Raw genomic sequence first — 27,625 nt, 5'->3', positions numbered from 1 at the left:
GGAATCAATGCAACATATAACGAAGACATCCAATGCGTCCAGTAAAGGGCAACTGCACATGTGAGCGTCATGACCGTGCAATGATGTCAGCAGAAGCCAGCTGCTTGCCTCTTTGGGCGACTGTGAGGCACATCCATAGCGTGCCGGCTAAGTGAATTCCGGCCGGAGCTGCATCGTGTAACTAGCAGCAATGCTGGAGTAGTCATGCGTCATCGTGAAGCCATCGGTAGTTCCAGCGCTGTCGGACGAAAACTTCTCGACAAAGCGGACGCTGGTGGAGTACGTGTGCAGAGGAGCGGAAGGCGGAAACAGCCTGCGGGAAAGCAGGCCATTTTTCAGCCGCCCGCTGACGCTCACCGCCCACCGCACCGCCGCCCACCTTGCACTAGCTACCCCATCGCCAGCTCCGAAGACCGCAGCACCCACGTCTCAAGCAGTACAAAGCCCGCAAGCAATCTTTGGGGAGAAACCATATCCGCCCCTCGCCGTCGACCTCCTCTTTCCATCTCGATAAACCTGACTCGCCTCCAGCAGCCATGGTCGAATGGTACGAGCCGGACAGCTGGGTAACCAAGCTGTTCGACGCCAATCTGAGCACCTTCTTGCTCACCCTGGTCGTCGCATTCGGCCTGCCGTTATTGTTGCACCTGTACCTATACCGCCATAGAACACCCATCAACACCGCTACCTTCTTGCTGGTTGGGCCAAGCGGCGCCGGCAAGACGTCGCTGCTCACTGCTGTACGCAAATCCCTACCCCAAACCTCACCACCCAAGAGAAAAAGAAAAGAAAGAAAAAACCACTAGAGCCACACATCCATAGCAGCCAGCAGCATCGACTGACCTCCCCAACTCCCCACACAGCTCGAGACCGGCCGTCCCCTCTCCACCCACCCCTCGCAGACCTCGCACAGCAGCATCCTCGCCCTCCCCGAAGCCTTCACCCCCTTCAGCGCGCGCTACCGCAGCGCCAACGACCCCACCAACTCGCGTACGCGCCAGCTCTCCCTGACGGACACGCCGGGCCACGGCAAGCTGCGCGGCAACGCGCTGGCGGCGGCGCTCGCGACGTCCAAGAACCTGCGCGGCGTCGTGTACCTCGTCGACGCGGCGGCGCTGGCGGCGAGCCCGGCCGGCCTCGCCGACGCGGCCGAGTTCCTGCACGACGTGCTGCTCGCGCTGCAGAAGCGCTACACGGGCGCGAGGACCAGCAAGGCCACGCAGGCCACGCCCGTGCTCGTCGCCGCCAACAAGCTGGACCTCTTCACCGCGCTGCCGCCGCAGCTGGTGCGCGCCCAGCTCGAGCACGAGGTCGAGAAGGTGCGCGTCGCCCGCGCCAAGGGCATCCTCGACGTCGGCGTGAGCGAGGACAGCGCGGGCGAGGAGCACGAATGGCTCGGCCTAGGCGGCGAGAGCAAGTTTGAGTTCAAGCATATGGAGGAGATGAACGTGCCGGTCGAGGTTGTGGGAGGAAGCGTGAAGGGAGAGGAGGGTGAAGGTCCTGACGTCAAGGGCTGGTGGGAATGGATTGCCCACCAGATGTGAGAGGAACCTTTTTTTTTTTTTTTTGGCGAGGAATTCGGGCTGAATCGACAAAAAGGGGGTATGTAATATTGCATGATATCCCAATCTCCGAGTCGGAGAGGAAACGTGGTCATAGTAATGGAAGCTTGGGCGACATGAAGAGGCGAACGCCGGCACCTTTCTCAACTGATATCGTGTTTGATTATGTATGCGACGTAAAATTGATTCCCTACCGGAGTATTGGCAGTCTTATGATCTCCATGTACATCCTAATTCTTTGATGGCTGCCAGCCCCTAAAGCCCCCTTCCCCTTAGAATGTTTACTCCTCCGCAGCGACCTGGACTTCCCTAAGGCCCTCGACGACCAAGTCCTCGCCCTCGGCCCTCCTGTAGATGTCCTTGATGTCATCTGCAATGTAAAGTTAGCATTCGAGACGTCAAAGTAGCATTGATCGTTGCAAACTCACCCGTCGTAGTCTCGAAGTGGCTGGTGGCATCGTAGCTCTTCGAGATGAAGACGTTGTCGTTGGTGCCCTCCTCGGTGGGCTCGTACAGGGGAATGGGCGGGCCCATGAACTTCTCCTCAATCTTGCCCAGGCGCTCGAATCCGGGCTCGAGCTCGAGGTGGTTGTTGCTGTCAGACTCAGCAATGGTGCTGACGATGGCGATGTAGTAGCCCTTGGGGCAGACGTTGTGCGCCGAGGAAACAACAGCAATGTAGACATCTGAACTAAAGTTAGTAGTGCCTTGGCAGAGTCTAGATTTTCACGTACCGTTCTTGCGGCCAACCTGGCTCTGGGGAATGATGAGCTGGAGGGAGTCGGAGTCCTCAGTGCCGGGAATGGGGTGGTTGAGGATGCAAATAGCCTTCAGCAGATGGCCAGTCGGCTTGACCTTCTGGGGGAAGTAGCTGGGGTCGGCAAGGATCTTCTTGCACTTGGTGGTGAACTTCATGCCTTCACCGGGAGCGTCCCTCTCCTTCATGGTAGCCTTGATGCCAGAGACCTTGCCGCCCTCGTACAGGACCTCATCAACATCGGCGTTGAGCATGTAGGTACCACCGTAGATGGCGGACAGACGGGCAAAGCCCTGGGGAAGCTCGCCAAGACCGTAGAGCGGGTAGATGTAAGGCGACTTGCCGTAGCGGGCCATGGAGTTGACGTAGAGCCTGATGCGCTCAATGGTCTCATCGGCCTTGCCAACGGCGCCAATGTACTCGTCGGTCTGGTACAGAGCCATCGAGTGGCCAATGAAGTCGCGGGTGGAGTCCTCGAGACCGAACTTGTCATAGACATCCTTCATGGTGCAGGTGCCAATGCTCAGGCCTGGTTTGCGTTAGTTGCGCGGTTCCAGAGAGGAAGGAATGCGGGGCATGGCAACTTGCCCTTGTGGGTGCCGGAGTCCTCCTTCTTGTAGGTGCCGACCCACTCGAGGAAGCTGCGCGCACGCCTCTTCTCGAAGAGACCCATGAGCGGCGAGCGCAGAGCCTCGCCAGCGTCAGAGGGGACCTTGGCAACGGTGGCCTTGGGGCCCTTGCCCTGCTGGACGAAGCTGCCAGCAACCTGCTTGAACTCGAGGTATCGGGTAACATCGGTCGAGACGAGGATGTTGGTGAGCTCGCCGTTCGACATGAGCAGCTTGGGGACAAGGTCGATGTTCCAGTCGTTGGCGCGGCCGTACTTCTCCCACGGCTTCTCACCCTCCTTGTAGTTGCCGTACTTCTTGAACATCTGCTCGGCGTAAGTATTCAGCGGGCTCGCGGGGCGCGGGGTGCGGGCAACGTACCGCCTCGATGTTCAGAGAAGCAGCCTCACTGGCAGTTGTCAGTATGGTTTGATGCTGCACAGGGCTCAGGGATGCCAACTCACCCGCCATAGTGGTCGTTCCGGTCCATGTGCAGGACCTTCTTGCCCTTCACACTCAGGACACTGCTGACGATTAGCAGACGCTCAGGAACGGCATCTCAAAGTGGGCGTACCCGGACAGCACGCATTCCGTCAGGCCTGTACCTCCGTGTTAGCTGTCCATCTGACGGCGAGCTGCGGCGGGGTAAAGTGCATACCGGTGCCAAGGACGACGACATCATACTCGGGGGCGACTTCTTCCATGATGGGCTATGTTGTGTGAATTTGGGCTTAGGGAGGAGAAGAGAGGACTGGGTGTGCAAGATATAGGAGTCGGACTCAAGAGGGTGCGCCGGTGGTCGTGGGCGGTGAATGGTAATTGAGGGGGGGCGGCGAGCTTGAGCCACCGCTCGTGCTTGCTGCGCGGCCCGCCCGCGACGCCAAGATCCCTGAAAGCCGCCCGCACCATCAGCTCACAATCAACTAGACATGCCAGAACTGGTATTCTACAAATGATGTACACAGCTTCCCGCCGCGCCTCGCGCTTCCAGATGCGCTCGTAGCCCCGTGACCTTCGCGGGGTTGCTCGACGGATCGCCCTACGCCCCGCCCGCCTCCGTGCAGCACCGCTCCCAATTATGCCTCCGTCTGCGCTCTAGATCCAGCTCCGCCTTGCCGTTGTTTTCTCGCCGTGTTCCCTTTCGCATCCTTTGTCTCCTTCTCCGCATCCGCCTCCTCAATCTCGCTCTCAAATGCGTCCTTTCGTCCTCGGTCAGCACGCGATCCATTGAGTGCAGGGGCTACACGTACCTCAACAGCAGGGCTGTAAGCTGGTCCTCTGCCAGACAAGTTGACCTCCTCGTCGCTGGCTGCCACTTCCCGCGCGTTCTCCCAAGCATACCACCGCTCCGTCAGCGTGTGCTTGATGGCACGCATTGTAAGCTTGACCTGTGCCGGAGGCTTGTTAGTGAAGCCCATTTCGCCTGGGGAGATAGCATTGATCCCATTTTGGCAGTTTCCTGGTACGTGCAATATTGCAAAAATACGAGTGCCGTGCAAAGCTGGGGTGACCGTGCTTAGTGGCGTCCATTGCAATGTGACGTACCTCTTTATCTCGCGCCTCTGCCTCATACTCGCCATAGCCTGCGTTAATGCGCTTGCGCTCGAAGCCTTCCGTCGCCAGACGATTACGGTCCTTCACGCAGACCCACCAGAGACGGTGCAGGTCTTCCCACGACTTCTGCCGTAGTTCTTGCACTGTCCACGCGCGCCCTGCAAACGATCAGCCCTTGCCATTATCCCCGTGACAATCTGTATCTCGCACCGTGTCCGGCGTCCTCTTCGGGCGTTGAGAGGAGTTTTCTATCCCCGTTGAAGAATTGCCATAGCCCATGGTCTATATCGACATGCACCCGAGACCGTCGATCCGGGTTCAGCACTGGGACGGGGAGCTGGTCTTTCGAGACGGAAAGTGTCTGTCGCGGGCGGAGGCCGGTCCTCCTCAGAGCAGAGACACCACGGTTCTTGTTTCTATCGCCGCGGTGAACACATCGGCGCTGGATTAACGAGAGCTGCGACACGGACGTGTTTGACGCCGCGAGTGATGGCAGGAACGGTTCTGCGGCAGGCCGAGCATGTAGCGATATGCGGGCGACGGAGCGGACGTTCATGGTGGACGGCGCGCGCAGAACGGTTTCCGCTGCGGTTCAATTGGCCAGAGCGTTGGTTGAGAAGACGCAGTGCTGGTGGGAGATAGTAGATGATGAGCTGCGCGGAAAATCCGCAACTGCAACCGCCGGGCTGGCAAGTGCCGGGGCCTCGCAACAGAACGACCGCTGCGCCCAGCAACGCCAACGACAACGACGCCTCCGCACTCCGACGTCGCGCACATTACTCGAACACCGCTCCACGAACAACAACGCACAAACACTGTACCGCTGCGGGTCGCGTCATCCCGCAAGCATGAACCGGCCAGGTTTGTCCCCTCGACCGCTGCCCGACCCTCCCCGCCGCATTCCCTCGTCGTCCGCTTGTCGCAAAGCTCCTGGTGCGCCTACCACCGGGCCCTCACCATGCACGTCACCCCCGGAAGCTCTAAGGTCCTCCGGGCGGCTATGACCGAGCGTCTGGGCTTTCCACTTTGCCCTGCCTGTTAGCATAGGGTCTGTGACATGAGGATGGCAGACATCACATTGAAGCTCGGCGAATTCGATATCAAGAGCACGGATTGAGGCTGACGTAGCAAAACAATAGGAGCAGGGCCGCACCAATTACGCAACATGCCTGGTAGCATGTTTCAGCAGCAACAGACGGGCGCCGGTCGCGGTGCACCTTTACAGTCTGGCCGGCTGCAAGGCGCCAAGCTTGGTAGCAAACACACACTCTCTCCCAGATCGACGACTAATCCGAACTCCACGCAGGCAACGGATCTGGATGGGGTTTTAGTGGTCCTATGGGAGGCGCACCGGGCCTTGCGGCTGTTCAGTCGCGCAACCCACCCGGCATGTCGAGCTTTGCCCAGACTATAGGAGGTGGTTCCCAATCGCACACACCTCTGGATCCTTCGTATGTTCCTCTAAGCATCTATCTTCAAAAGAAATTGCGAATGTAGTGGAGAAGTCGACTAACGAAAAGACATCGGCTTGTTAGGGAGTTCCCCTCGCTCTCCGGAGCTCCTCAGACGCAACAACCGAACAGCCAAGCCCAGGCGATATGGTCCAACCCGAACATCAGGACGGCCCAGCACACACCGGTGCAACGCGCACAAGGTCAAGGCGCCACCCCTCAGCCTCCCTCCGCGCAAGCAAATCGTCCGCAGCCAGAGCACCAGCAGCGAACTCAGGACGAGCCCTCGTCGGCACATTCTCAGTATGGTGGCGCGATGGATGATTATCGCTTTGGTGGTCAGTCGGGTGTGGGTCAGCTGTCAGGAGCCACTCAGCAACAGCAGCAGGTGAATATTGAGGAGTTCCCGCCTCTGGGAGGAGGAGGAGGTGGTGGAGACTTGGGTCAAGACAGGCGGACTGGCATGATCCAGAATGCGGCATATGGAGGAGGCAGTCCATTTGGAAACAGCGTGCACCAAGGCCGCAACGGCATGGCCAGCCCTGTGGAGAGCCAGCAGGATTCCGTCAGCGAGAGGATAGGCGGGACTGTGCTGCGCGATGACAGGACTGCTGTGGGTAACCAGCTACCATGCCGCCGACGTGCATTCACTGACATTCAAGCAGGCGGAACGTAGGGCTAGAGAAGCCAGCACGACGTCATTTGGCAGCCAGCCTGTTCAGCCGCCGTCCAAATCGGGCTCCATCTCCCATCCTGAGCAGACACGGCTGTCCCAGATGAGCGAAATCGACCGGTTTGGACTTCCCGGTCTTCTCGCCATGATTCCTCCGGACAGCCAAGACCACTCCAGCCTTGCCGTGGGTCAAGACCTGACTGTCTTGGGTCTGGATCTGAACCGCCCTGACAACTCTCCTCTGTACCCAACCTTTGGCTCACCTTTCGCGGAAGCTGGTTCGCGTCCGGTCATCCCTGACTTCAGCCTACCCGCTGCCTACACTGTCACGAACGTCCCTCCGTTGCAATCGAAAATGCCAAGTTTTTCCGATGAGACTCTCTTCGCGATCTTCTACCAATACCCCAGGGATATCTTGCAAGAAGCTGCTGCACAGGAACTGTAAGTCGATGGAAATAGCTTAACGATAGATCGATGCTTCGATCGATGCTGAACGATGGCGTAGCTTCAATCGTGATTGGAGGTGGCACAAGGAGCTCCGGCAATGGATGATGAAGGACACCAGTTTCCCGCAGCCACAGCGCATTAGCGAGAAGTCGGAGCGGGGCTGTTACATCTTCTTCGATGTCAACAACTGGAGGAGAGAAAGGGTAAGCAATGCACTGATTCCCTGCGTGCTGTAAAACGTGCTAATAAGCGAATGTGCTTAAGCGGGAGCTCCTACTGCACTACGATCATCTCGATCAAAGACTTGGCACCACGCAGCCCGCAGCGGCCCTATAAGGCGCTTCTGCATCTTGCTGCATGTTCCGATGGCCCAATATTCTCCCCGGTAATATCGATTCCAGCGGACATGGCCAAGTGCGTCATAAAAGCTAGGACGAGCATCTGGGGCTTGCTTCGACGGGGTGAACATGGATTTGGTTCTTGCAACGGACCTGACAACTCAAACGACTGATGCACTAAAGATAATTGCAAAAATGGAGACTGGCTCTCGGGCTCAAGCGCGGTAGCAACCTGTTTGGTGTTTCCAGATCCTTGTGGATCGGCATCTCGAGTCATCGGACTACTTTCACCTGACCCTCATGCCAACCGATCTTGATGTGAATTCACGCCATGGATGACCACACAGAAGCGGTGTCCGTGAGGCGATCGAAGTTGACGCAGTTGCAGGAGCCCTGCAAGGAAAGACATCATAGTCACTATGATGCTGACTTTTCAGTCACCATGTGCTTGCCCTATGGATATATCTTATATGAGCGCACAACTGCCGTAATACTGCTTGAATTGAGATGTACATCTTACGCAAGAGGTGCGTGGAACGCGCAACCCACGGGGAAGAGCGTTTTGTTCGTTCATGGTCGGGTCAATGACACGCGCGAAGCCTGCGCATTCAGGCGGGCGAGGGGTGACACACAAGGATAATCAAAGATGAGTCGGTGTACCATGTACCATCCATTTCCCTGTCTTGCCTGCCCCCTCCCAAAAAGAAGCAAGCAAGGAATACGTAATAGGGGCCTGCATCGATGCTTTGCACCATGTTCTGGTGAAAATGCATACATGCCAAGGTAGTGCTTCCCGTGCATATTTGACGAAAGACGTGAGCTAATTGCATTTTTTTTCTTCTTTCCGGCTCTCTTTCCTGCGGCTGCATGTGAATTGCCGGTGTATTGGAGGTGCTTTCGTCCGGACGCACATGGCCCGCGGTGCAAGTAAGCATAATCATTTTGGTGGGGTGGGAGAGCGGTTTTTGGCGCCCCCCCAGATATGGCAGGTAGAGCGAAGTGTGCGTGGCCTTGGCGGAAACCGTTCTTCCCCATGCGACAGGGAGTCGTTTGGAGGGGAAGGGAAAATAAGAGGGGCAGCGGAGGTAAGGTGAGGGGCGGGCACGATGCACGATCGATGAAGTCAGAGAGGGTGGGCAACCATGGTGAGGGCACGGGACTCGGGAGGGCGGAGGTACTTCAGAAACGGCGGGCAGCAGGCGGGGGGAACGCAAGGCATCGGGCGAATCAGGGGCCGGCTGGGTGACGCTGCTCGCCGAGTGTAGCGCGTCTCCGGTGTACTTCGAGGCGCCACATGCACAAGGGCCTTGTGTCCAATGCACAGAGGCTGGGGGCAACAGTGGGTTGCAATTGAGTTGATCTTTGAGTGCCCCACGAGAGGTGCTACTCTCTCAATATTCCTGCGTGGAGAGTTACATGAAAGCAAATATACCCGGACGTATAAGGACTCAACTAGGCATGTAATCCTTCTACCCACTTGAACAGTCTCCGTGAGACAGATGTAAGAATGTCCGATGCTTTGCACTCGGCTGCGGGCGGGAGTGACAGCTTGTGACAGGGACGAACAATAATAATGGTGTGCGAGATCGAAGCTGCTTCCCGATTCGTGCTGCGCGCGGATCGTCGTCGGAGATTCGTCCGGCCGGTCAGCGCTTGTGATTAGGTAGCTGGAGCCTCCTCCCTCCTTCCTCCAATACACAGTGAACCCCTCCACCTTGGCGCATCTGCAATGACGCTGGCCGGCCGGCTGGCTGGCCACCCGAACTAACATCCCGTCGTCGTCTCGGTTTTGATCGGTGCAGTTCCGTGGAGTTGCTCGAATATGGCTATGTCGGGCTCTGCCCGATAGGAATGACGAAGCCCGCTAATGGTGACAGTTCCGCAAGCCCGGGAAGCTATCAGCCTCGATCAGAGACGGCCGAGCTATCGGAGACAGCCTAAGCATTCCCCACAGGTTCGCGAGCGTGACCTCACTGCCCGCCGCCCCATGTCAACACTGCAGCCCCTCTCGCCCCCGCACGCCTTCGTTGCCCTCCGGATGCATACGTCAACCGCGTCGGGTGTGTGTGGGAGATGTAAAAAAAAAGATGAGAACGCTTCAAGGGTATCAGTCATTACGGATTGACCACCGAGTTGATTTGCATCGACCGCGCACTGCTGCCCCCGGACGCGGAGCTGCTGGTGGATTCGGACCGCTGCGCCATCAGTCCAGCATCTCGCGATCCTGTTGCTGCGCCGACCCACTGGTTGGTCCCTGCTGCGCCATGGACCTCGACAGGAATGGCCTGCTTCCACTCTCGTTCAAACTCTATACCTAGGTTGCGGTCCATGCGATGTCGAAGCATCTGGCTGGGTTGGGTGAATGTCATTCTCTCGCACGCGTCAAGCATCTCTTCAGGGCCGTAGCCCGTGCGTCCGCCCATAAGCTGTCGGGCATTTTCCGGCAGCTCGACTCTCTGCTCGTCTGCGGTCTGGCAGAACATGAACTGGAGCGGACCGACATAAGCGAAGCCAGCAAGAGATTCGTGCGTGGCTTCCAAGGCGAATCGCACTGCCCGCTCCTGATCTCTGCCCGCCCGCAACAGCGTCTCGCAGATGTGGACGACACAGAATGCCAGAAGTGGATTTTGGTATCTGTGGGTATACAAGCTTCTGTACCGCTCCAGCAGCTGAAGGCCGTCCAGCGCGCTTTGGATCATGAGGCTAATCAGATATGTTCTTGTGGTCCCTGGGAGGTCGGCGAGCTCGAGTATTGGCCGGTAAAGTTGACAGAAGGCGACGTGGTAGTGGATACTATAGGCCAGTCAGCAAGCGTATTCCAACTACTGCAACGTAGCCACTTACTGAAGAGAGAGAACATGCGGCAGCGGGTGAGATAGCGTCACACCGTCGCTTCTAACCGCCAGCGGAAGTGGGAGTCTTCGCTTCCATTCGTAGAGCCGGCGGCATAGGGCGATCACAGAACGCGCCGTTATGGTGTCGTTACATCCGCAGTACACTCCGACCATATCGTGTATTATCTGTCCGAGTTTCGTCATGGCTTCCGCTGTTGCAATAGCCTGGCTCAGAACTTGTTGTGTTGTTTTGTCCTGGAAATGACGATACGGTTGCCATAATCCATCGTTTCTGAGGACGTCCGGACAACTGGATATTTGGGATGGGGAAAGCGCCGACGCAGGTTTCTGGTACGTTAAAGATGCCCAGAGCCTTCACCAAAGAATTAGCTGCTGCACACTGACCGATTTCAGAACATCGAACTTACGCGCACAGAGTATGGATGCCCCTTGCAGTTATTTCCAAGGCTGCTGGGGCGTAAGCGGCTCTATCCAATGCAGCAACACTGTCGGCTGCCAGGCGCAGGTGGGATGCCGCATTTCGTGCTTGATTGGAACCCAGTTCGACCAAAAAAAGGAGCGCGTACGTGGTCACGCATGTCAACGACCTCGGATCTTCTTTCGCAACCTCGGCCATACCCCTCTCGAAGAAGCGTTTCTGGAGGGCTCTGGACTGGGTTTCGTCGCCAGACAGATCGGTGTGGTAGTGGCAGCCCATGGCGCACATCATGTTGACCATAGCCGGTGAGCAATAATCGCGATCGCCGTCGCTGAAGCTTCTCATGAAGTAGTATTCGCTGAACAGCATGTGGATGGGATGCACCCAGGTGAAGAACAAGGCGATGAGATGGTCCGTCAGCTGGACGTTGGCGAAAGTCCATCGCGAGCGAGGGTCGCCATCTGGTGACTGCGAGCTAACATGGGTCCGCGCCGTCTCGTCGTAGTCTTGTGCGGCATCGGTGCCGCTGGTGTCAGAAGCCGGTGAAAAGCGATCAATATCGCGTACAGGAGAGCCACGGAGCCAGGCAACGAGCTCCTGGAAAGGCTGGCCAGCTCGCAGCCGTGCGATGGCCTCAGCGCCGCGCTCGTCGGTCCTCATTGCCTCGATGATGGCCCCGATCTGCCTGTTGCGCTCCTTGACCGATCCCTGGAGGTCTGCATTCTGCTGCTCGAGGCTCTTGATTCTGCGAACCATTTCCTCCTTGGCCGTCTTGACATGCACCTCATAATGGCATTGGTCCCCCACCTCACGCATCCGACACCTGGTGCATGGACCCGGCTCTTGTCCGTCGCACTAATGGGGGTGAGTCAATCACTGGCGGGCAAGGCGGAAGCGGCGGAGAAGGAGGAGGTTGATACCTTTGCTCTGGCTCTTTTGCAGTTGGTACACGCGTTCTGAGACACATGGGCTGGGGCGCGGCGCTTCCTCACCCTGGCGGGATTGGCGGAGTTCGGGTCATTGGTGCCGCCAGCCTCGCTGCTGGCCGCTGACGAGGGTTGGGTTTCTTCGGGGTGGACGTGGTCGGAGGAGGGGCGCAGTTCACGGAACGCGGCCATGTCAAAGATCGGGGCTGGCGGGGACGAGAGGGGCCGAAATCACAAGAGTTCCAAGACGATCGGAAGTGATTTTGGCGAGTGATTGGGAAGGATGCCCGGTTTGGAGGGGCTTCTGCTGACAGCGACTTATGGGGCAGCCGGCGGCGGGAGAGTTTCAGGATGTTCTTACGCCTTATATCAGCCGCAACGTGCACGCGGCGAGGGCCAGGGCCGGAATCTTGACCCAGACGCTCGAGCTAGCAAATGTGACGAAAGGTCGGGGGAGAGGAGGAATCTCCGCGGATTTCACGTGACGTTTCAAAGCGAGATGGCCCCGAGAGGCGGGACCTGGCCTGGCGGCCGAGGCAAAAGTCATTATATATGTAGGCGGCTGCGGACGGGCCGAGGCGAGCGAGCAAGAGCAGACCTGGGGAGCGATGATGGCGGGCGCTGGGCCGGCGGAGGTTTCTCACGGCCAACCAGTGCATCTCTCGGCACGGGCACGGGAGAAGCGTTTGTCGAGGCTTGGGCGGAGGGCAACGCGGCAGCCCCTGCGGCGGCATCCAGCCCTGGCAGCCACAGGCAGGTAGGCCGGCTGCTGCAGGCCGGCGGAGGAAGGCTGTCGCATTTCGGTGGCATCGCATCGCACGGGAGCTGTGAAGGGCAGGCAGTATCTCGATCGGGCGCGGGCAGTCTCCCCGCGCTTGGCCGCTAGCGACGGGTGTCAACTACCGCGCCCAGCCGGGCTCCACTGGCACCCACGCCGAACGGCCGGCACGCGCCCGCTCGAAAATCTCTGCACCGCCCATGTTCCCCTGATGAGGCTCTCGCGTGGCGACGTGCGCCATGGCGGACCGCACCGCGTCGCGCGGAGGTAGGGCGAGCGCTGCGATGGGCACGGAGGCGCGCCCGGCGGCTGTCGTTGGCGAGACAGTTGACGTCTGCATGCGTGCGCCTGGCCGAGCGCGGCCGGGGGGAGCGCACGCTGCCACTGGGCGAACAGGGCCCGCCAAGGTGCGCGACACCAGCCGTCAACGCCGCATGATGGCATTCTCATCCTCGCAGATGCTATTTTCGCCGACGTGCGCGCCCCCTGCGGAGCCTTTCTTCGCAGCACCACGCACCACGCACCGCGGCACCGCTAGCCAGCAGCCAGCGCCGCCCGCCCGCCCAGCGATTCCGCGGCCGGCGCGCTGAGGTGTCCGCCTTGTCCGCCTTATTCCCGCCGCCGCGCGGATCCCGGCGCGCCGCTGATGATCGGCCACACGCTGCCACACGCTGCCACACGCTGCCACACGCTGCCACACTGCGTCGGCTGCGAGCCACGCGCGGAGAGCATGCTCTCTCCCCGCCGCCCCGGCTCTCGGCGCTGCTAATGGCTAAGCTTACACGCCCCACCGTGGCCGGTCCTGAAGACTGCAACTGCCGTGCGACCCCAGGGCCCAAGTTGCGCCTCCTCCCTCCACCACGCAGCAAGGCAACCGCGCCCTTTCCACTTCGGTCGCGACACGTCCAGCCCGCCTGCACCTCACGCCATTCGCGCACGCGCCGTTGCCCATGGCTGCTTCCTCCGAATCCCGCGCCGCTACTCCGTACCTACACTCCCAGCCGTCTCCACTCTCCATCTCCCGCTGCACGCCCAGACGTGCCAGCGACAGGGAATCTGCCTGCCCCGGTCCGTGCACGGCCTCCTGAAGATATTGCATCACAACCCACCCATTGTCGCACACACCAACGCACCCAGACACCACCGCTGCCCCGGACGCCCTGCAGCCGCCGCCCCGTCCAATCAGCGCCTGGCGTCGACCATTGCTGCTTCACTCTTCGCCCAAACAACATGTGTGCCGCCTGCTGAAGCGCTGAGACTGAGCAGTCGCATTCTGCACTTTCAACGCATTTCACCTGCACCGCGCCAACTGAGATGACTCTATCCGCTCTACACGCGCGCTTGTGCTGCTGTGCTCCCACCCCTCCTTGCTGCACACATTGCGAGCATCTCAAAAACCGCCTCTCGTGTACCGCGAACCACCCCCGCCACACTGACCGCCACTTGGGGGACCTGTGCCGCGAAGAATGTTTCGCGAAGCAGCTAGATTCATTCTAGATCAACCAACGCCCTGTCGGACGCTGCTTCTTTACGGGCCTCTGATCTCAACGGTCCGCGCGGCTGCAGGACTAGAACCCGAGGATCGGTCTCTAGAACGCGGGATTTCGCCGTGTGGACGGGTCTGTTCCGGTGCTACTTCCTTTTTCCTTTCCTGCATTCTTTTTGGCTGGCTTTGGCGCAAGATCTAAGCCCTACCTCTCGACTTGTTTCCGCTCCGGGATAAGCTTATTAGATGAGCTGCAGCATTTAGCTCAGGATTCCAGTGCCATGGGTAACGGGTACGTATGAACGACCATGCATATCCTCAGTCCTGCGGAGATGGCACCACAACCACCGAGCGCTGAAAAGAAGGAATATGCCAGCCGCCCTCTGTCCACTGCGTGCAATCGCTCCACGTAGTACGGACCACACCACGGAAGCTCCCATGCGCACGAGTCTCGGACTTAACCGGTAGAAGCGCGCCAGAGGAGCGTGGTATGTGCGTCTCAGCTTGCGCACCCTGGTTTTCTGCACGCCATCTCTTTGACGTTTGCGCTACTGGGTGGATGAGGCTACAATGCCATCGAAAAATGTAGCGCCCGGAAGATCATGCAGGGTGCAGTCATTATGACATCGCCCGTCGTTCAGCCGCAAGCCACGCAGGAAGCATACCCTTGCTCTAAAAGGAAATCACAGAGTGTTGAGGGGCGGAGTACACGCACCCGTGGCTCTCGAGTCTCTTTCTCTTCCTTCCCGATTTCCTTGTCAGGCACCTCTTACGCGTAGTCCGCTGGGCGCCCCTTTCTTATTTCGCCTACGAGTCCACATGTGTGTCCCACCCAGGTTTTTCCTACCCAAGCTCCACAACAGACGCACCGGATTTCGCGGCGTTCTTCAGCTCCGGAGCAGCGCCTTCACCGTGCTGGATATGCCATCGGAGTGGCCGCTCACGCCCTTGGCCTGTGCTTTCAATGGATGATGTTATGGATGGACGCCTGATTGAACAGCGCTGCGCTGGGCCAATGAAGCACAGTCGGACTATGCTTAGGCCTTCTCCCACGGTTCGGTGATCGCCATGAACCAGCAGGAAATTTGGGGGAAATCGAGAACCGCGTGGTTTAAAGACGTACGCCACACTTGAAGCCACCTAGAATCCTGGCGTTGAAAAAGGCCCGGGCCATCGTTCAAGCAGGGCGGCTTAGTCAAACCAGATGGTTGCTAAGTCTGGATTGGGTAAGCCGAAGCGATAGGATGCTGATTGTGTAATCGTACTGGGATTCGTTGAGCGTCTTTTTTTTTTCCTCCTTCAGTTGCGACCCCTCAGTCGTCTTTCAATTGCACACTGATAAGCGCCGGCAGTCTCTAGATTCGTGTGCTTATTAGCACACAGCACACGCCGCTGTTGCGCACGGCATACTGATTGGAGCTTAGCTTTCCTGCCTTAGCATCTCAAAGCGACACGAAGCACGTGGTCAAATACTGGAGAATAGAAACGAAAAAGGCGCTTCTCCACATGGGCTGTGATGCCCTTGGGCAGCAAGACATGATTAGTATGGGGATTATCGCGGGAGCAGCGGCGAAATGGTCCGTCTAGAGAGAGCGACTTGCGTTTGCAACGGGAGCGACTCCGGGTGTTCCGAGGAGTGGTCAACAGCCGTCTTGCTAGGCATGTCGCGATTGCATGTGTAGGTGGTCTCTTTTTCCTTTCACAATTCGCTTACCATTTGACCCAGAAGTGGACTGGTACGACGGCTTTTCCGTAAGCATGGCACCAGAATAGGTAGGCGTTATCTCGATCTCGTTGACCGCCCAAATTAATTAGGGGTGAGGAGGCTTGCCCGAGGCTCGATGACGGAGGCTGAAGAGAGGGCTCGGGTCACTTTACCTATGCTTCCGTACTTGGCCTACATGGCAATTCTCGCTGCGGCTCCTTCTTGAGCAACGGGGGTACGTCGGGCGTTGGGTGTGGATTCGTGTGTGCGGGGTAGACAGGATTTGCATTGGTTTTTTTTTTTCTTTTAATTTTTCAAATCGCTCAGGAAAGATTTTGGGCGGGAGCAGGGAAGATGACAGATTGAACGGAAACACGGGATACCGGATACCGGATTTCCCGTGGATGAGCGTGTTCTGCACCGCGATGGGATTGGCAGGACGAGTCTGGAGAAGCGCGGGAAGAGATCCTAGGGGTTGGGCTGACTGGGGGGATGAGGACAGCACACACATATGCACGCATCGCATGAAGTCAGATGGGCCCGTATTGAGTCACGTCCCAGGATGCTGTACCATGGATGGAATATGGGGAAGGAGGAAGATCGAACGGCGCGGGTTATGGTGACACCACGATGGGCATTGTTTCTACGGCAATACGGTGCACGGCCCCAAGGCACTGCATGCCGTAGTCTCAGTCGTACACGATTGATTGCGCCCGGCTTCATCATCGACACGTTGCCCGATGTATCGACCATCCGAATGCTTGGGCTGCGAGGGGTAGCGAAAGAATAAAGTTCGCGCCCGTTGGAGGGGCCCTGGGAAAGAGATCTCGGTGCTTACTCCCCTATCGTTGCGTCTGCGCCCATCCAGCCATGCTCTTGCATATTCGCTTTCCCGATCCCCGCATGTGCGTCTGCTTCGGCATGATCCCTCACATGACGCTGCATGGCCGCTCCGCACCCAGCTGATCCCCTTTTGACTCACGCACGTCACTTGTGGATTCCAGGAGCAAAATCTTACTTGAACTCATCTTGCTGCTCCATGTCAGCCAGCCCGGCCAATGGCTTGGTTGATGCCCAGAGAGAGAGAGAGAAACAACGGCGTTCGATGTTGACAACTGCTCCTGGTTGGTGCGAATCCAACATCTGATTAGCCAGCCCATCTAGAATCCGCGCAAACGCCACGCCTTCGTCTCCCTGCTCGGCTGAAGCCTGCTTAATCACTCCATATCTCTATCTGTTATCATATTTGCTCATCAAAATCACCATCCATACGAGTACGCGTGGCATTTCTTGCGCTGGAAAGCGAGCCCAACCACGCCCTACCAGGGTGCGTCCAGCCGAACGGCTCTAACCGGGGACCTCTCAACCGACAGAAAGAAAGAAAAAAAAAAAGCAAAGACATCCAAGTTAGAGATTAAGCCAAGCGTCGTTTGATGCCCGAACGCCATAGCTGGTAAGGTAGAAAGATGAAGCGGTCCGCTCTTCTCCGCGGGCTCCGAAAATGCTCAGGCGAAACGAAAGGGATACTAATGGCGTTGTGCGTGCATTGCATCAGTAGACCGGCAGCTGGTTCCCCTACCCATCGGTGGCACACTCTTCCTTCGTTGATCTGCACACCGGCGAGCAGCTTTGCCGCGCATCTGCGGCGTGCGGTCGTCCAATCGTGGCTTGTCATGTACGAAGCTGAATCGAAGCGGAGGAGTGCTCAGCCTCAGTCCGGTCCCTTGCGCAGGGTTGTGGTTGTGACAAATCTTCCTTCTGCCCAAAAAAATCTTGTTTTCTCTATAAAGTCCCCGTCAGTTGCATGCCAAGGTCTCACGCGCGTTGGGCAGCACGGATGAGGTGCTCTGGCGGTGGGCGCTACGTACTCACGTACAATGCATCCCGATCCCCATCCATGCCATCTTGCATGGCGTCCTGTACCTTTTCTCGATCTTGGGGCATTGTTCACTAAACATTCAAAGGAACGAACACGTCAGTCCCATCGCGATTGTTCCTTCTTAGGCCCTGACTGCTTTTGTTGCTTTTCCTAGCCGTTGCTAGGGTCGTTTTCTGTGCGTCTTGTCTGCCTGGCGCAGTTTCGCGAGCGAGGGGAAAAGGAAAGAAAAAAAGGCACGTGTAAGGGGTGGCAGGTAGGCAGGCCTGTGCGGAACTCTCCTCCAGGTCGAAAAAAACTGTGCAGGACACCGGAGGACTGGCACGCGGCTTCTTCTTCGTCCTTTTTGTTTTTCCCTGCTCCCTGCAGAAACGCTGATGTGCAGGACACTGTCATGAGCAACTGTGACACAAACCAGCGAGGGACACGCTCTTTGTGCGACCAATCGCGTTACTCTTTCCCCCAAAGGGACTACTGTGTAGGTAAAAGAGCAGAACCTCGAGTCATGGCAAGGAGAAGAGTCTATCTACCGACCTCTAAGCAACCCGCGTCGATCCACCACTACGCTTGGACCTTCCATGTATCGATTCATGATCCACTTGGCTCCTCCGTTCCCCCACCACCTACACACGTCGTCACGGCCGAGGTAGAGGACAATGAGTAATTGAACCACAGACTAGCAAAACACGTGGCGGCCTCTTTTTTTTTTTTAAGCTACCGTATTCGTTGCGAAGACGGAGATACGGGTAGAGCTTGAGACCCAAATCAAAGATGGATGCTGTTGCATGAATCAAACTCGCAAAAGCACATCATATAGTCTTGTCATCACGTTGCTTGATCCGCTCCTCTCACGAAGCATAAGAGCTAACTCCACCCAGAGGGTTGTTAGTTACAGCCTTCCAGGCGGGATATCAATAGCCAAATCGATCTTATGGTTTCGCTTTTTATAACTCATATTTTCTTTTTTTTTATCCTTCTGCTCTCTTACTTCTACATTTACAAGCACCCACCATGCAAAATCATACTTGCTTCACCACGCCCCAGCATATGCATACAACCTAGCAACCCCAGAGCCCTCATCATTCAAGAAGCCTAGCCTAGCCAAACCTAGTCGATGCGATTGCAAACGAGATTGACTTTTTCTTCTTCTTTCCTTTACGCCAGGCCCAGCTCCTTGTAAAAAGCTTCAGTGCTCGGCTTCCTGCCGAGGAAGTCCTCGAGCGTCTGCATCTCCTCTTGGCTGCCACCGCGCTCAAGCACCGTGTGACGGTACCGCCTGCCCTCCTTACCGTTCATCGGGTCCTTCTTGAATACCGTGTAGAACATGTCCGCCGAGTATACTTGGGAGCTGTTGTTGAGAGAAATTGGATGTCAGCGTGGCTCGTTTCTTTTTACCAAAAAAAGAGGCGGGTAGAGTGCTAGCGTGAAGAGAGATGATGACAATTACAAGTAGTAAAGAAATGAAAACCGAAAGCAGCAGAGACATTGAAGTGAACAACAATCCAAGTTGTGATGCAGCGGCGACGACGGCATGCAAAGAATGCTCCGTCCAGGATGCACACCGAGGAATTTTCTTCCAGGTTGTAGGTGGTACATTGCCTGACCGGTACAAATTGTACCACGCGAAGGACTGACTTCCGCAGGCATTCCCACTTGAGGGACAAAGAAGCATATAACCGTGGCTCGACAAATCACGCGCAACGTGATGCGGCTTGATGCACACTACTGCCGAGACTGGTGTGTGTCGCAGCCTCCGGCGCCTCTTGATTTAGTGTCGCCGAAGGACACCCTAGCTTCAGTGATGGCGACTTTGTCGAATGGGCAAGCCATACGCCATACGTCACACGGATTCGCCTTTAACGTTGAAGGCTGTTGCTGTTGCGGGCCTTTTCTGGCGGCGACCGCTGACGGGGAAGATGATGGGCGGCTACGTAACTGGGGCACATGATGTGTAAAGGATTGTCGCAGCCTCATTGTGGTGGCCCCAGTTCCGGTCCGCATGGTGATTGTCCCGATTCGGCAAAAGTAGAGAACGAGTGGGCTTCCACGCCGGCCCAATGCAACCGGAAGCGCTACGGGTGGATGATCGGGACGACAGGTGATTGTAGGAGACGGTTGATCTCTCGTACCAGTGAGGTCAGAGAAGGGGGCTTCTATCGGCCCATCTGCTCGGTTAAAGGACCGGGGTTGCCAGGGCAGGATGGTTGCCGTATGCATGCCGTCATACGCCCATGGGTATGGAAACTCGAGATTTTCGATGCCACGGCTGTTTCGGCGGACCCACCGAAGCGGAGGCGCCAAAGAAGCGAGGTGCGGACGAAGGGCACTGGGTGAATAGGAGGGTTCCCGGAGCAAGCTCCCGGCCAATCACAAGCGGGCAGCCGGACAATTCGGCCGCCAGCCTCGACGCCAAGACCTCCTCAACGGTCATCACTGCCTGTCCTTCTCCTCTTTCCACGTCGACGCGCGTGCTCGAGCTTTCGCCTGCTGCGCGCCTGATCCACGATCCGATCGGATTTAATCCGACCGGCCAGCGTTTGACGTAAGAATACGCGCATCTCTGCTGAGATATCCCATCCCCGAGCTCTTGCAGTTCCATGACCCCGCAGGCCGTCATTGTCCGGGAAAATCAGGCAGGCCATGCACATGGAAAAAATGGTGAAGAGAACAAAGAAAAAAACCGCAAACCAAACGACAGGCGAGGGGGTATATGGAAAAAGATATATGCGCAGAAGACGGAAGGTGGGGGATGACAAGCAAAAGACGTGGATCGAAGTTCCAAAATAACTCACCTCAAATATCCATAGTATCCGGCATCGTAGCCGCCAATCAGGTGGCCGAAGGTCGCTTGTCCGTTGCCCCAGGCCCACTTGTCGCTTGAGGACAAGACCTCCGGACCGTCGATCTTGGAGATCTCCTTGCGCAGCTTGTTGTAAGTCTCGCTGATTGGCAGGGCTTCGACCTCCGCGTGTGATTTCGGAGTGTGCACCGTCATGTCGAAGATGCCGAAATGGAGCTGGCGCAGGTTGAAGAGAGCATCGTTCACGTGCTTGGTACCGATCAGGCTTTCGATCAGCGAGTCCGGAATGCGCTCCTCCGGTTTGGCCGCACCCTGCGAAGACTCCTCGTACGCCGCCTTGTATTCAGCCGAGAGGTACGAGTAGTGGTGAGAGAGCGACTTGAGCTGCGACGGCGTCCAGCACCAGTTTTCGAGCATCTGGGAAGGTGCCTCCACAAAGTCACGGACGGTGCTGGTGCCATGGAACTGCGAGTAAGTCGTGCGAGAAACCAGATCGTGGATGCCGTGACCCAGCTCGTGGAACAAAGTCACGACCTCCTCGTGCTTCAGCAGCGAGGGTTTCTTAGGCGTCGGCTTGGAGAAGTTGCACACGAGAGCGGTGGCCGGGTACCTCCTCTTGCCATCCTCCTGGATGTATCCAGGCTGCAGGTTGAAGTTGGCAGCGTGGCCATACTTGCCCTCGCGAGGGAAGAGATCAAGGTACAGGTAGCCGACAAAGCCGGCACCCTCGCCTTCATCATCCCAAACGCTGAAGACCTGGACATCCTCGTGCCAGACGATGTCAGAGCCCTTGCCGGTCTCGGAGATTTTGCTGCGGTCTTCACCGGTAATCTCAACGAAGACCAGGCCGAACAGCTCCTCGAAGATCTGCAGCATGCCGCGAATGGTAGGTCCGAGCGGGAAGTACTCGGCGATCTTGTTCTGGTCAAGCTGGTAGTCCTTCTCGAGCATGAGGCGGTCGTAGTAACGGTGGTCCCACAGGTAGTAGTGGTCATCGAACTTGTCGCCACGCCCCTCGACATCGCTCTTCTTCAAGTCCAGAAGCTTGTTGATCTCCTTCAATCCACCGGGAGCAAGACGCTCGCGCAAGTCGCCCAGGAAGTCGTTGACGGTCTTGGGGGTCTTGGCCATCTTGTCCTCGATGCGGAACTCGGCGTGGTTGCTGTAACCCAGCAGACGGGCAGCCTCGTCACGCAGGACAATGGCCTCGCGGAAGAGGGCGACGTTGTCGTTGCACTTGTTCTCATTCTCGACGAAAACCTTCTTGCGCACGTCGGCGTTGGTGGCGTACTTGAGAGTGGGGAAGAGATCGGGGTACTTGAACGTCAGGCGGACCTTGCCCTCGTTCTCGCCCGTGCCCTTCTCCAAGTTGTTGATGACGTCCTCGGGCGTGCCGTCCAGCTCTTCCTTGGTAAACCACAAGCCGCCGTTCTCCTCGTTGAGGTTCTTCTGGAAGGCAATGCTGATCTCGCTCAGACGGTCCTTGATGTCCTTGAAGCGGTCGCGCTTAGGGCCGGCCGGGATGCCCAAGCCGTTCCGGATGTAGCTCTTGTGGTTCTTTTCAAGCAGGCGCTGAGACTCCGGGTCGAGCGACTCCTTCTTCTTGAGAGCGGCATCGACGAGGTTGAAGTAGTCCTCGCGCATGCTCATCTCAATGCTGAACTTGTCCATCAGCGACTCGGCGTCGTTGGAGGCGTCGCGCAGGGCCTTGTTCGTGGACACAGCCGAGTAGAAGCCGAGTATGTGGGCCTCGATGCCCATCTTGTTGTCATCGTGGGCGACTGGGAGCAAGACGCTGGCGAAGGAAGCCTTCTCCGGGGTGATGTTCTTGACGATCTCATCCTGGACGTTGCGGGACCTGGCGATCTGGAGGAGAGTCAGCATCGAGCGGGTGCGCATGGGCGACAGGCGAAGCATACCAGCCTCTTGGTCTCCTCGAGGACAGTGTCCGGGGTGTGGGTGAACTGCGGCGGGGCCTGGGGCGGCTTCTGGTATTGGGAGGGAGCCATGGTGACGTTGGTCAAAGGGCGCGATTGCTGGTAGCCAAAGGTGAAGGAGGAGGGGCGCAGGGAGCCGAGTACCGCTTGTAGCCGATACCCCGCGCGTGAGGAAGCCAAGATGAGAGATATGGTGACGAAGAGGATGAAGCTGAGGAGCAGGAGCCTAGATTGTCGTAAGCCCGCCAGCTTGAGAGTGGACGCCCGGACAGGCGCTTTCGCGGGTCTTCGGGAGGAGGTACTTGTGAGGCAGGTGCGATGAGAGAAGGACGGCTTCTGCAGCGCTACGAGGTGTCAGAGGTGGGTGTACCGGTGGACAGCTGCGGTGCACGCGGGCTGCACTGACAGCTCTCGCCCGCACGCGCCGACCCCTGCGCAACTTCCCCGCCGGCCTGCGCAGAGCCGCAAGCTCCCCAAGCTCCCCGACGCGTCTCGCTTCAGATCAGGCACCGCTCAATCACAACTCTCTTTCGCTGTCTCTTATCTCACCGCGCAGATCCGCGCATGATCCCTTCCAGCAGCTCCAGCACCTCATGCAACACGCAAAACGTCGCGCCTCGCGCCCTTCTCGGCTTCTTTGGCTCTAGCTCAATGCTCGCTCAACGGATCTCTGCCCCCACGCTCAACACCGACCTTTCCTTCCCCTGCACCGTCGGATCACCCAACCCGCTCCAGGACAAAAAGAAACTACACGACTTGACATCGCAAAGCGAGAAAGAGCAAAAAAAAAAAAAAACTGATATTCCGTCGCCGGGAATCGAACCCGGGCCTTGCCGGCGCTTGATAGCGAGGTGTGCTCTGTATCTGAGAGCGGCAAATCCTAGCCCCTAGACCACAACGGAAGTTGTAAGTCTACTCGATTGCTCGAGTATCTCTCTCAGTGATTGTGAACGTAAGAATCGCATGGATAATTTATATCTTACAATTGAAACTTTTCTCGCTGCAATCTCCGGACAGAATGTAGAATTCGCATTTTGGAAAAGGAATGTAACCAGACTCGCTTGTGAGTACTGATGCTGCGAGGAAGGCCTGCCATGCGCAAGCTGACCAGTCAAGTCCAGAATCATAGAAGGAGTTGCCGAACAGAGTAACAAGCCCCGAGGCATATATTCGAATAACACGTCAGCCTTTGGCATCGAGTTGCACACCGGATCCTTTGATGCACCAATGAACGACGGTACCCAGCGCCAGCGGCGTCAAGGGGTTGATACTCTGGGCCATGGTGGCGCCGGTATACCGTCCGAAGTATATTGCCGCGTAAGAGTCCATATATACTCTTGATATCTTCTATTGCGACTGCAATCAGCCGATATTACGTGGCTGACGATCATACCCAATGAACATTCCCTGTCAAAGTATCCGTACCATCGTTCATTCCACTTCAGGCAGCTGTACGGACACGGGATACCAGTGAGCTCTTGAAAAATGCTCAAAGTCAAGCCCTTCGAGGGGTTTGTAGCAAAAATTACCTCCACATGCCGAAGCAGGATGCCCAGGTTAGCTAATTGAAGCTCTGATGCTGCGATCGTGATGAAGAAAGCACTCTTGTTAGTTTAAGTGATGGGTTCGCACAAGCTCGATGGCCTTGATGGGGGCTGGGACTGCTTTGGCCATCTACGAGCGACCTTAATATGCCCGTGTGTCCGACCCAGAACCTCTGCTGATGTCTTCAAAGGCTCTTTGGACCCAGTGCTTGCTTGGATCTATAATGCGCTGGCAAAACGACAGCAGTAGGCAGCCGCGACAAGGTCGGGAAGGAATTGCCTCTTTGGAAGCCTTCATTAATCAACTCAATGTGCAGTGCTGGCCCAGATCCACCACGATCCACCAGATGAGCCAAAATAGCAGCCTTCCTGAAATTTGCTTAGTACAAAACTGAACATCTATCTCGTAATCGATAGTCTGAGACGATTCCACCAGACCCTATGATTGAGCAGTGATCTAGCTCCAACTGCACCCACTCATTTACACGTATCCGTGACTATGAAAGCGATGTTCAGTAAGCAGGTGGCCATGGACTGATTAAGACAGAGCAACATGCAACGAGAATAAAGCGTATGAAGATACGGAAGTCAACTAGTAGAAAACGAGCATGTTTGAAGGAAATATAGTTCCTTGGCTTTCGAATTGGCGTTTTTGACCGGTTGGTAAATGTGGATACGCACCCCACTCAGTGCAGATTAGTACAAGCTCTTTCCAAGGCCCCCGAAATCATTTCTTCCATAGGTCGATGCACTTCCCTTGTCGGTGCTTCTTCAAGACTCGCTTGGCGTCTCATGTACAAGCAGATCAGTTAGTGATGGGTAGCACATATCTAAGAGTACAAGCACGTGGGTATTGCATTTGTGCCATGCTGCCGACTTTCATGGGCTATTACGTAGCAATACTTGCCACACACACAAGACCTTGGTAGGCTTGCTCCTCTGCAAACATCCATAGAGCAGGTGCAACTGCCGGTATGCGGGGATGGGAGTCTAAGCCGTCGACCATCATGTAGTCACCGTTCAGGACACAGCTCCGTTCAGATTAAACTTGATGACTTACTATCCCCTCAGTGGACGGAATTATTCACAAGTTGGCTTTCATATCGTGCTCAGGTGATGCACCAATCGACCCGTTACGGCGGACAAGATAATCATGCAGACCGCAGAGAAGTCCATGCCAGCCGTGGTCAGACAGCAGGAGATCGACGGGAGAGACGATGATGGTGAAGAGTTGTAATCTTTATCTGTTCCCCTTTGACCTCACGAAGATGTCTCAAACACCTCGTTCAGACTCTTCTCGACCGACTGCGAGCGGATTCGACAAAGAAAAACAGCCTCGACATGACCACTCGGATATCTTGGGATAAATAACATAATCAACCAGGTCTACGCATCCCCAAAGACATGTTACGTTTCAAACGGCGAAACTCTTCACGCTTGTTCCACGTGACGGTCTTTTGCCATGCGGACCCTTGGCGGCCAGACCGCGCACAATGAATAGCCTCCAAGTACGAAGTGACTCATACCCACAGTATTGAGCAGAAATTCACCTCATAGGCAGCAGTAGAAATCGATGGAAGATGCGGCATGATATTACCTGATTGAGATTTATTGCGGAGTCTTTGATCAGTATCGTTCTGGGAACGAAAGTCTGGCCCTCAGGATGTCTGATACATTGAACCCTGACGAACAAGGGTTCCTTGGTAGGGCTGATTCACTCTAGAAGCTCGGATGATGGCCAGAGCACAGAGTGATGCCAAGTGTTGTCACACGTGACGCAGAAAGCGGCCAAGACTATATTCTAGACCATATAAACATCCCGTGTAGTCTACCAGAGCCATCTAGATCTCAGCAAGCCTGCCTGGGCCCCAGATTCTCGACCAAGCCTTGACGATTTCTAAGGAGCAAGCACCGAGATAGCAGCGAAGAGCCCGTCGCAAACATACTGATTGCCCCGCCACTGAGAGCACTAGCAGCGTTTTCTGCATGTTGGATACACCGATGGCTAATGTTGCCGTTGATAGCAGCTGGCTGACACCGATCGAGCATTTCGCCCATAAATCTGGGCTCTTCCACGAGCCTGGTCCGACTCTCATATCTCCTGATCTCTTCCATCCTCCAAGAAGCAACCCATCCCCGGATCCCTTTGCGATTTTCCAGGACTTACCAAACATGCTTCCCGAAAAGAAGCTGCACTGGACTCAGCGTGTGGCCCTCATCAGGCACAACCTCCATGCTGCCAGCCGCACTGGAGACTTTACCTTCTTCAAGACGCTTCAGGCCCACCGCCTCCTTGAAGGGACAGACCACCTTGCTGCCCTCAACGCTGTCATCGGAGATGCTGCTGACCAGGTCCTGGCGTCTCTCGACAACTACAACTCGGTCATGGCCTACGTGCATGAGGATGCATTCAAAAACGTCTACGAGAGCGTCAAGACTGGAGTGCGCGAGCAGGCTGGCAGCTACGATGACCGCCGTGCCATCTACTATGTCGATGCAGCACAACAGAAGGAGAAGGCGGAGAAGGCAATCGACAAGATGATCAACTCGGCCATCACCATGATCAACGCACAGCCGGTCAACTGCCAGGAGGAGGCGGCCAACGTGTGGATCTGGGGGACAACCTTCGTGGCAGACGCGATGGAGGTGTGCCTGGCGCAGGTCGACGCCATTGAGGCGTGCCTGGACGACTTCATCCGGCTGGAGAATGCGTGGAGCGTGGTTCAGAGTGCGGTGGGCGCATCCATCGGCGCCATCAAGGGAATCTTCAACCTCATGGCCCCCTGCGAGGCGCCCGAAGCCCAGCAGCACCGCTCAGACGCCACCGAAGGCACCGTTCGCTCCATGCTCCGCCGCATGAGCACTGCCATGACATCCGGCATGAATTCGGCCGCGCCGTCCCGCCGCCAGTCCGTCATGTCGGTTTCCAACACCATGCCTCCTGTGGTACCGCTGCAGCACGGTTCCGTCCAGACCGGCCCGCCGCTGCGCGGTGTCGGCTGGAGGTCCAGCGCGTTGAAGCATAGTAGAGGTCCGATGGAGCTGATGCCGACCATCCCACCCACGCCTGCGGCCGCCATGCTCAACACCAACCCCTTCGACACTTCGTTCAACGGGTGGGTCTCTGCTCCTCTCTCTAGTCCTCCATCACTGCCTCCTCTCCCTTACCATCCCCCATACACTGTTTGATCTCCACACTAACACCCAAACAGCAACAACAGCAACTTCTCCGTCGGCGAAGACATGCCCCCACCTCCAACAGCGCCGCCGCCGACCGCGCACTTCTCATCCCACACCGGCAGCAGCGCCAACAGCAACAATGCCTCTCACCAGCAGCAACAGACCTCCGGCGGACCCTCCTCCGCCGGCAGACAACAGACCGCGCAGCGCAACTTCTCCGCCCCTACAGCCACCACCACCTCCTCCTCCAATACCAACAACAGCAGCAGCAACAACAACAACACCGAAGACATCGTCGGCTCACCCGGCTCAACGACCACCAGCAGCGTCACGTCGAATACCAGTAACGGCGTCGGTGGCGGTAGCGGTAAGACGACGACGACGACGACGACGACGCGCCCGCGCAGCGCGAACGTGCAGGACAACACGCGCCCGGTGTTTGACGATATGCTGTTCTCCATGTAAGGTTCGCCCTCTCCTTTTCCTCTGCCATCTCTCAAGTGCTCCTCTCTTGCGTTTCGATGGTAAGGTCGTCTTGCACCAAATGTAAGCAATAGTGAGGGTTGATAGTCCTTTGTTTTGCCGCGGTGCGAGACGTTTACAGCTGCTGATGTCGGCTTTGTCGCACAAATGCTACAGAGGACAGGATGATCCGTTGTCGGAGGACGCCCAGATGACGGGGATGATGTTGAGTGGGGACGAGAACGGCTTGGTGGGGTTGAGCGTCAAT

The 27,625-nt window shown here is 56.9% G+C and overlaps 7 protein-coding genes across 7 annotated transcripts; 3 read left to right on the top strand and 4 right to left on the bottom strand.

Annotated features, from left to right (window-relative positions):
- Nucleotides 1–536: 536 nt before the first annotated feature.
- On the top strand, nucleotides 537–1,544 carry BKCO1_7000191 (srp receptor beta subunit; the record flags this gene model as incomplete). Its single annotated transcript, XM_020278642.1, has 2 exons — nucleotides 537–740; nucleotides 864–1,544. The coding sequence occupies 2 exons, from the start codon at nucleotides 537–539 to the stop codon at nucleotides 1,542–1,544; spliced, it is 885 nt and encodes a 294-aa protein (XP_020133522.1).
- Nucleotides 1,545–1,843: 299 nt separating this feature from the next.
- BKCO1_7000190 (rab gdp-dissociation inhibitor) lies at nucleotides 1,844–3,631 on the bottom strand (the record flags this gene model as incomplete). Its single annotated transcript, XM_020278641.1, has 8 exons — nucleotides 1,844–1,932; nucleotides 1,991–2,248; nucleotides 2,297–2,848; nucleotides 2,908–3,253; nucleotides 3,309–3,336; nucleotides 3,392–3,451; nucleotides 3,502–3,526; nucleotides 3,586–3,631. 8 exons carry the CDS (start codon nucleotides 3,629–3,631, stop codon nucleotides 1,844–1,846), a joined length of 1,404 nt encoding a protein of 467 aa, XP_020133521.1.
- Nucleotides 3,632–4,003: 372 nt separating this feature from the next.
- Nucleotides 4,004–5,037, bottom strand: BKCO1_7000189 (50s ribosomal protein l4; the record flags this gene model as incomplete). Its single annotated transcript, XM_020278639.1, has 4 exons — nucleotides 4,004–4,126; nucleotides 4,178–4,315; nucleotides 4,473–4,639; nucleotides 4,692–5,037. The coding sequence occupies 4 exons, from the start codon at nucleotides 5,035–5,037 to the stop codon at nucleotides 4,004–4,006; spliced, it is 774 nt and encodes a 257-aa protein (XP_020133638.1).
- Nucleotides 5,038–5,646: 609 nt separating this feature from the next.
- On the top strand, nucleotides 5,647–7,288 carry BKCO1_7000188 (not2 family protein; the record flags this gene model as incomplete). The annotated part of the gene is made up of 5 exons (XM_020278638.1): nucleotides 5,647–5,734; nucleotides 5,788–5,932; nucleotides 6,017–6,545; nucleotides 6,598–7,046; nucleotides 7,111–7,288. The coding sequence occupies 5 exons, from the start codon at nucleotides 5,647–5,649 to the stop codon at nucleotides 7,286–7,288; spliced, it is 1,389 nt and encodes a 462-aa protein (XP_020133639.1).
- Nucleotides 7,289–9,504: 2,216 nt separating this feature from the next.
- Nucleotides 9,505–11,781, bottom strand: BKCO1_7000187 (transcription factor cys6; the record flags this gene model as incomplete). Its single annotated transcript, XM_020278637.1, has 4 exons — nucleotides 9,505–10,183; nucleotides 10,235–10,597; nucleotides 10,653–11,518; nucleotides 11,656–11,781. 4 exons carry the CDS (start codon nucleotides 11,779–11,781, stop codon nucleotides 9,505–9,507), a joined length of 2,034 nt encoding a protein of 677 aa, XP_020133646.1.
- An 8,441-nt stretch (nucleotides 11,782–20,222) lies between these two features.
- Nucleotides 20,223–22,243, bottom strand: BKCO1_7000186 (metallopeptidase; the record flags this gene model as incomplete). Its single annotated transcript, XM_020278636.1, has 2 exons — nucleotides 20,223–22,100; nucleotides 22,154–22,243. The coding sequence occupies 2 exons, from the start codon at nucleotides 22,241–22,243 to the stop codon at nucleotides 20,223–20,225; spliced, it is 1,968 nt and encodes a 655-aa protein (XP_020133647.1).
- Nucleotides 22,244–25,716: 3,473 nt separating this feature from the next.
- BKCO1_7000185 (uncharacterized protein) lies at nucleotides 25,717–27,360 on the top strand (the record flags this gene model as incomplete). Its single annotated transcript, XM_020278635.1, has 2 exons — nucleotides 25,717–26,831; nucleotides 26,928–27,360. The coding sequence occupies 2 exons, from the start codon at nucleotides 25,717–25,719 to the stop codon at nucleotides 27,358–27,360; spliced, it is 1,548 nt and encodes a 515-aa protein (XP_020133644.1).
- Between the last annotated feature and the right edge of the window lie 265 nt (nucleotides 27,361–27,625).

This window comes from Diplodia corticola (genome assembly GCF_001883845.1).
Source record: "Diplodia corticola strain CBS 112549 chromosome Unknown scaffold7, whole genome shotgun sequence".
NCBI classification, from domain to species: Eukaryota; Fungi; Ascomycota; class Dothideomycetes; order Botryosphaeriales; family Botryosphaeriaceae; genus Diplodia; species Diplodia corticola.
This window is presented reverse-complemented; position numbering and strand designations above follow the sequence as displayed.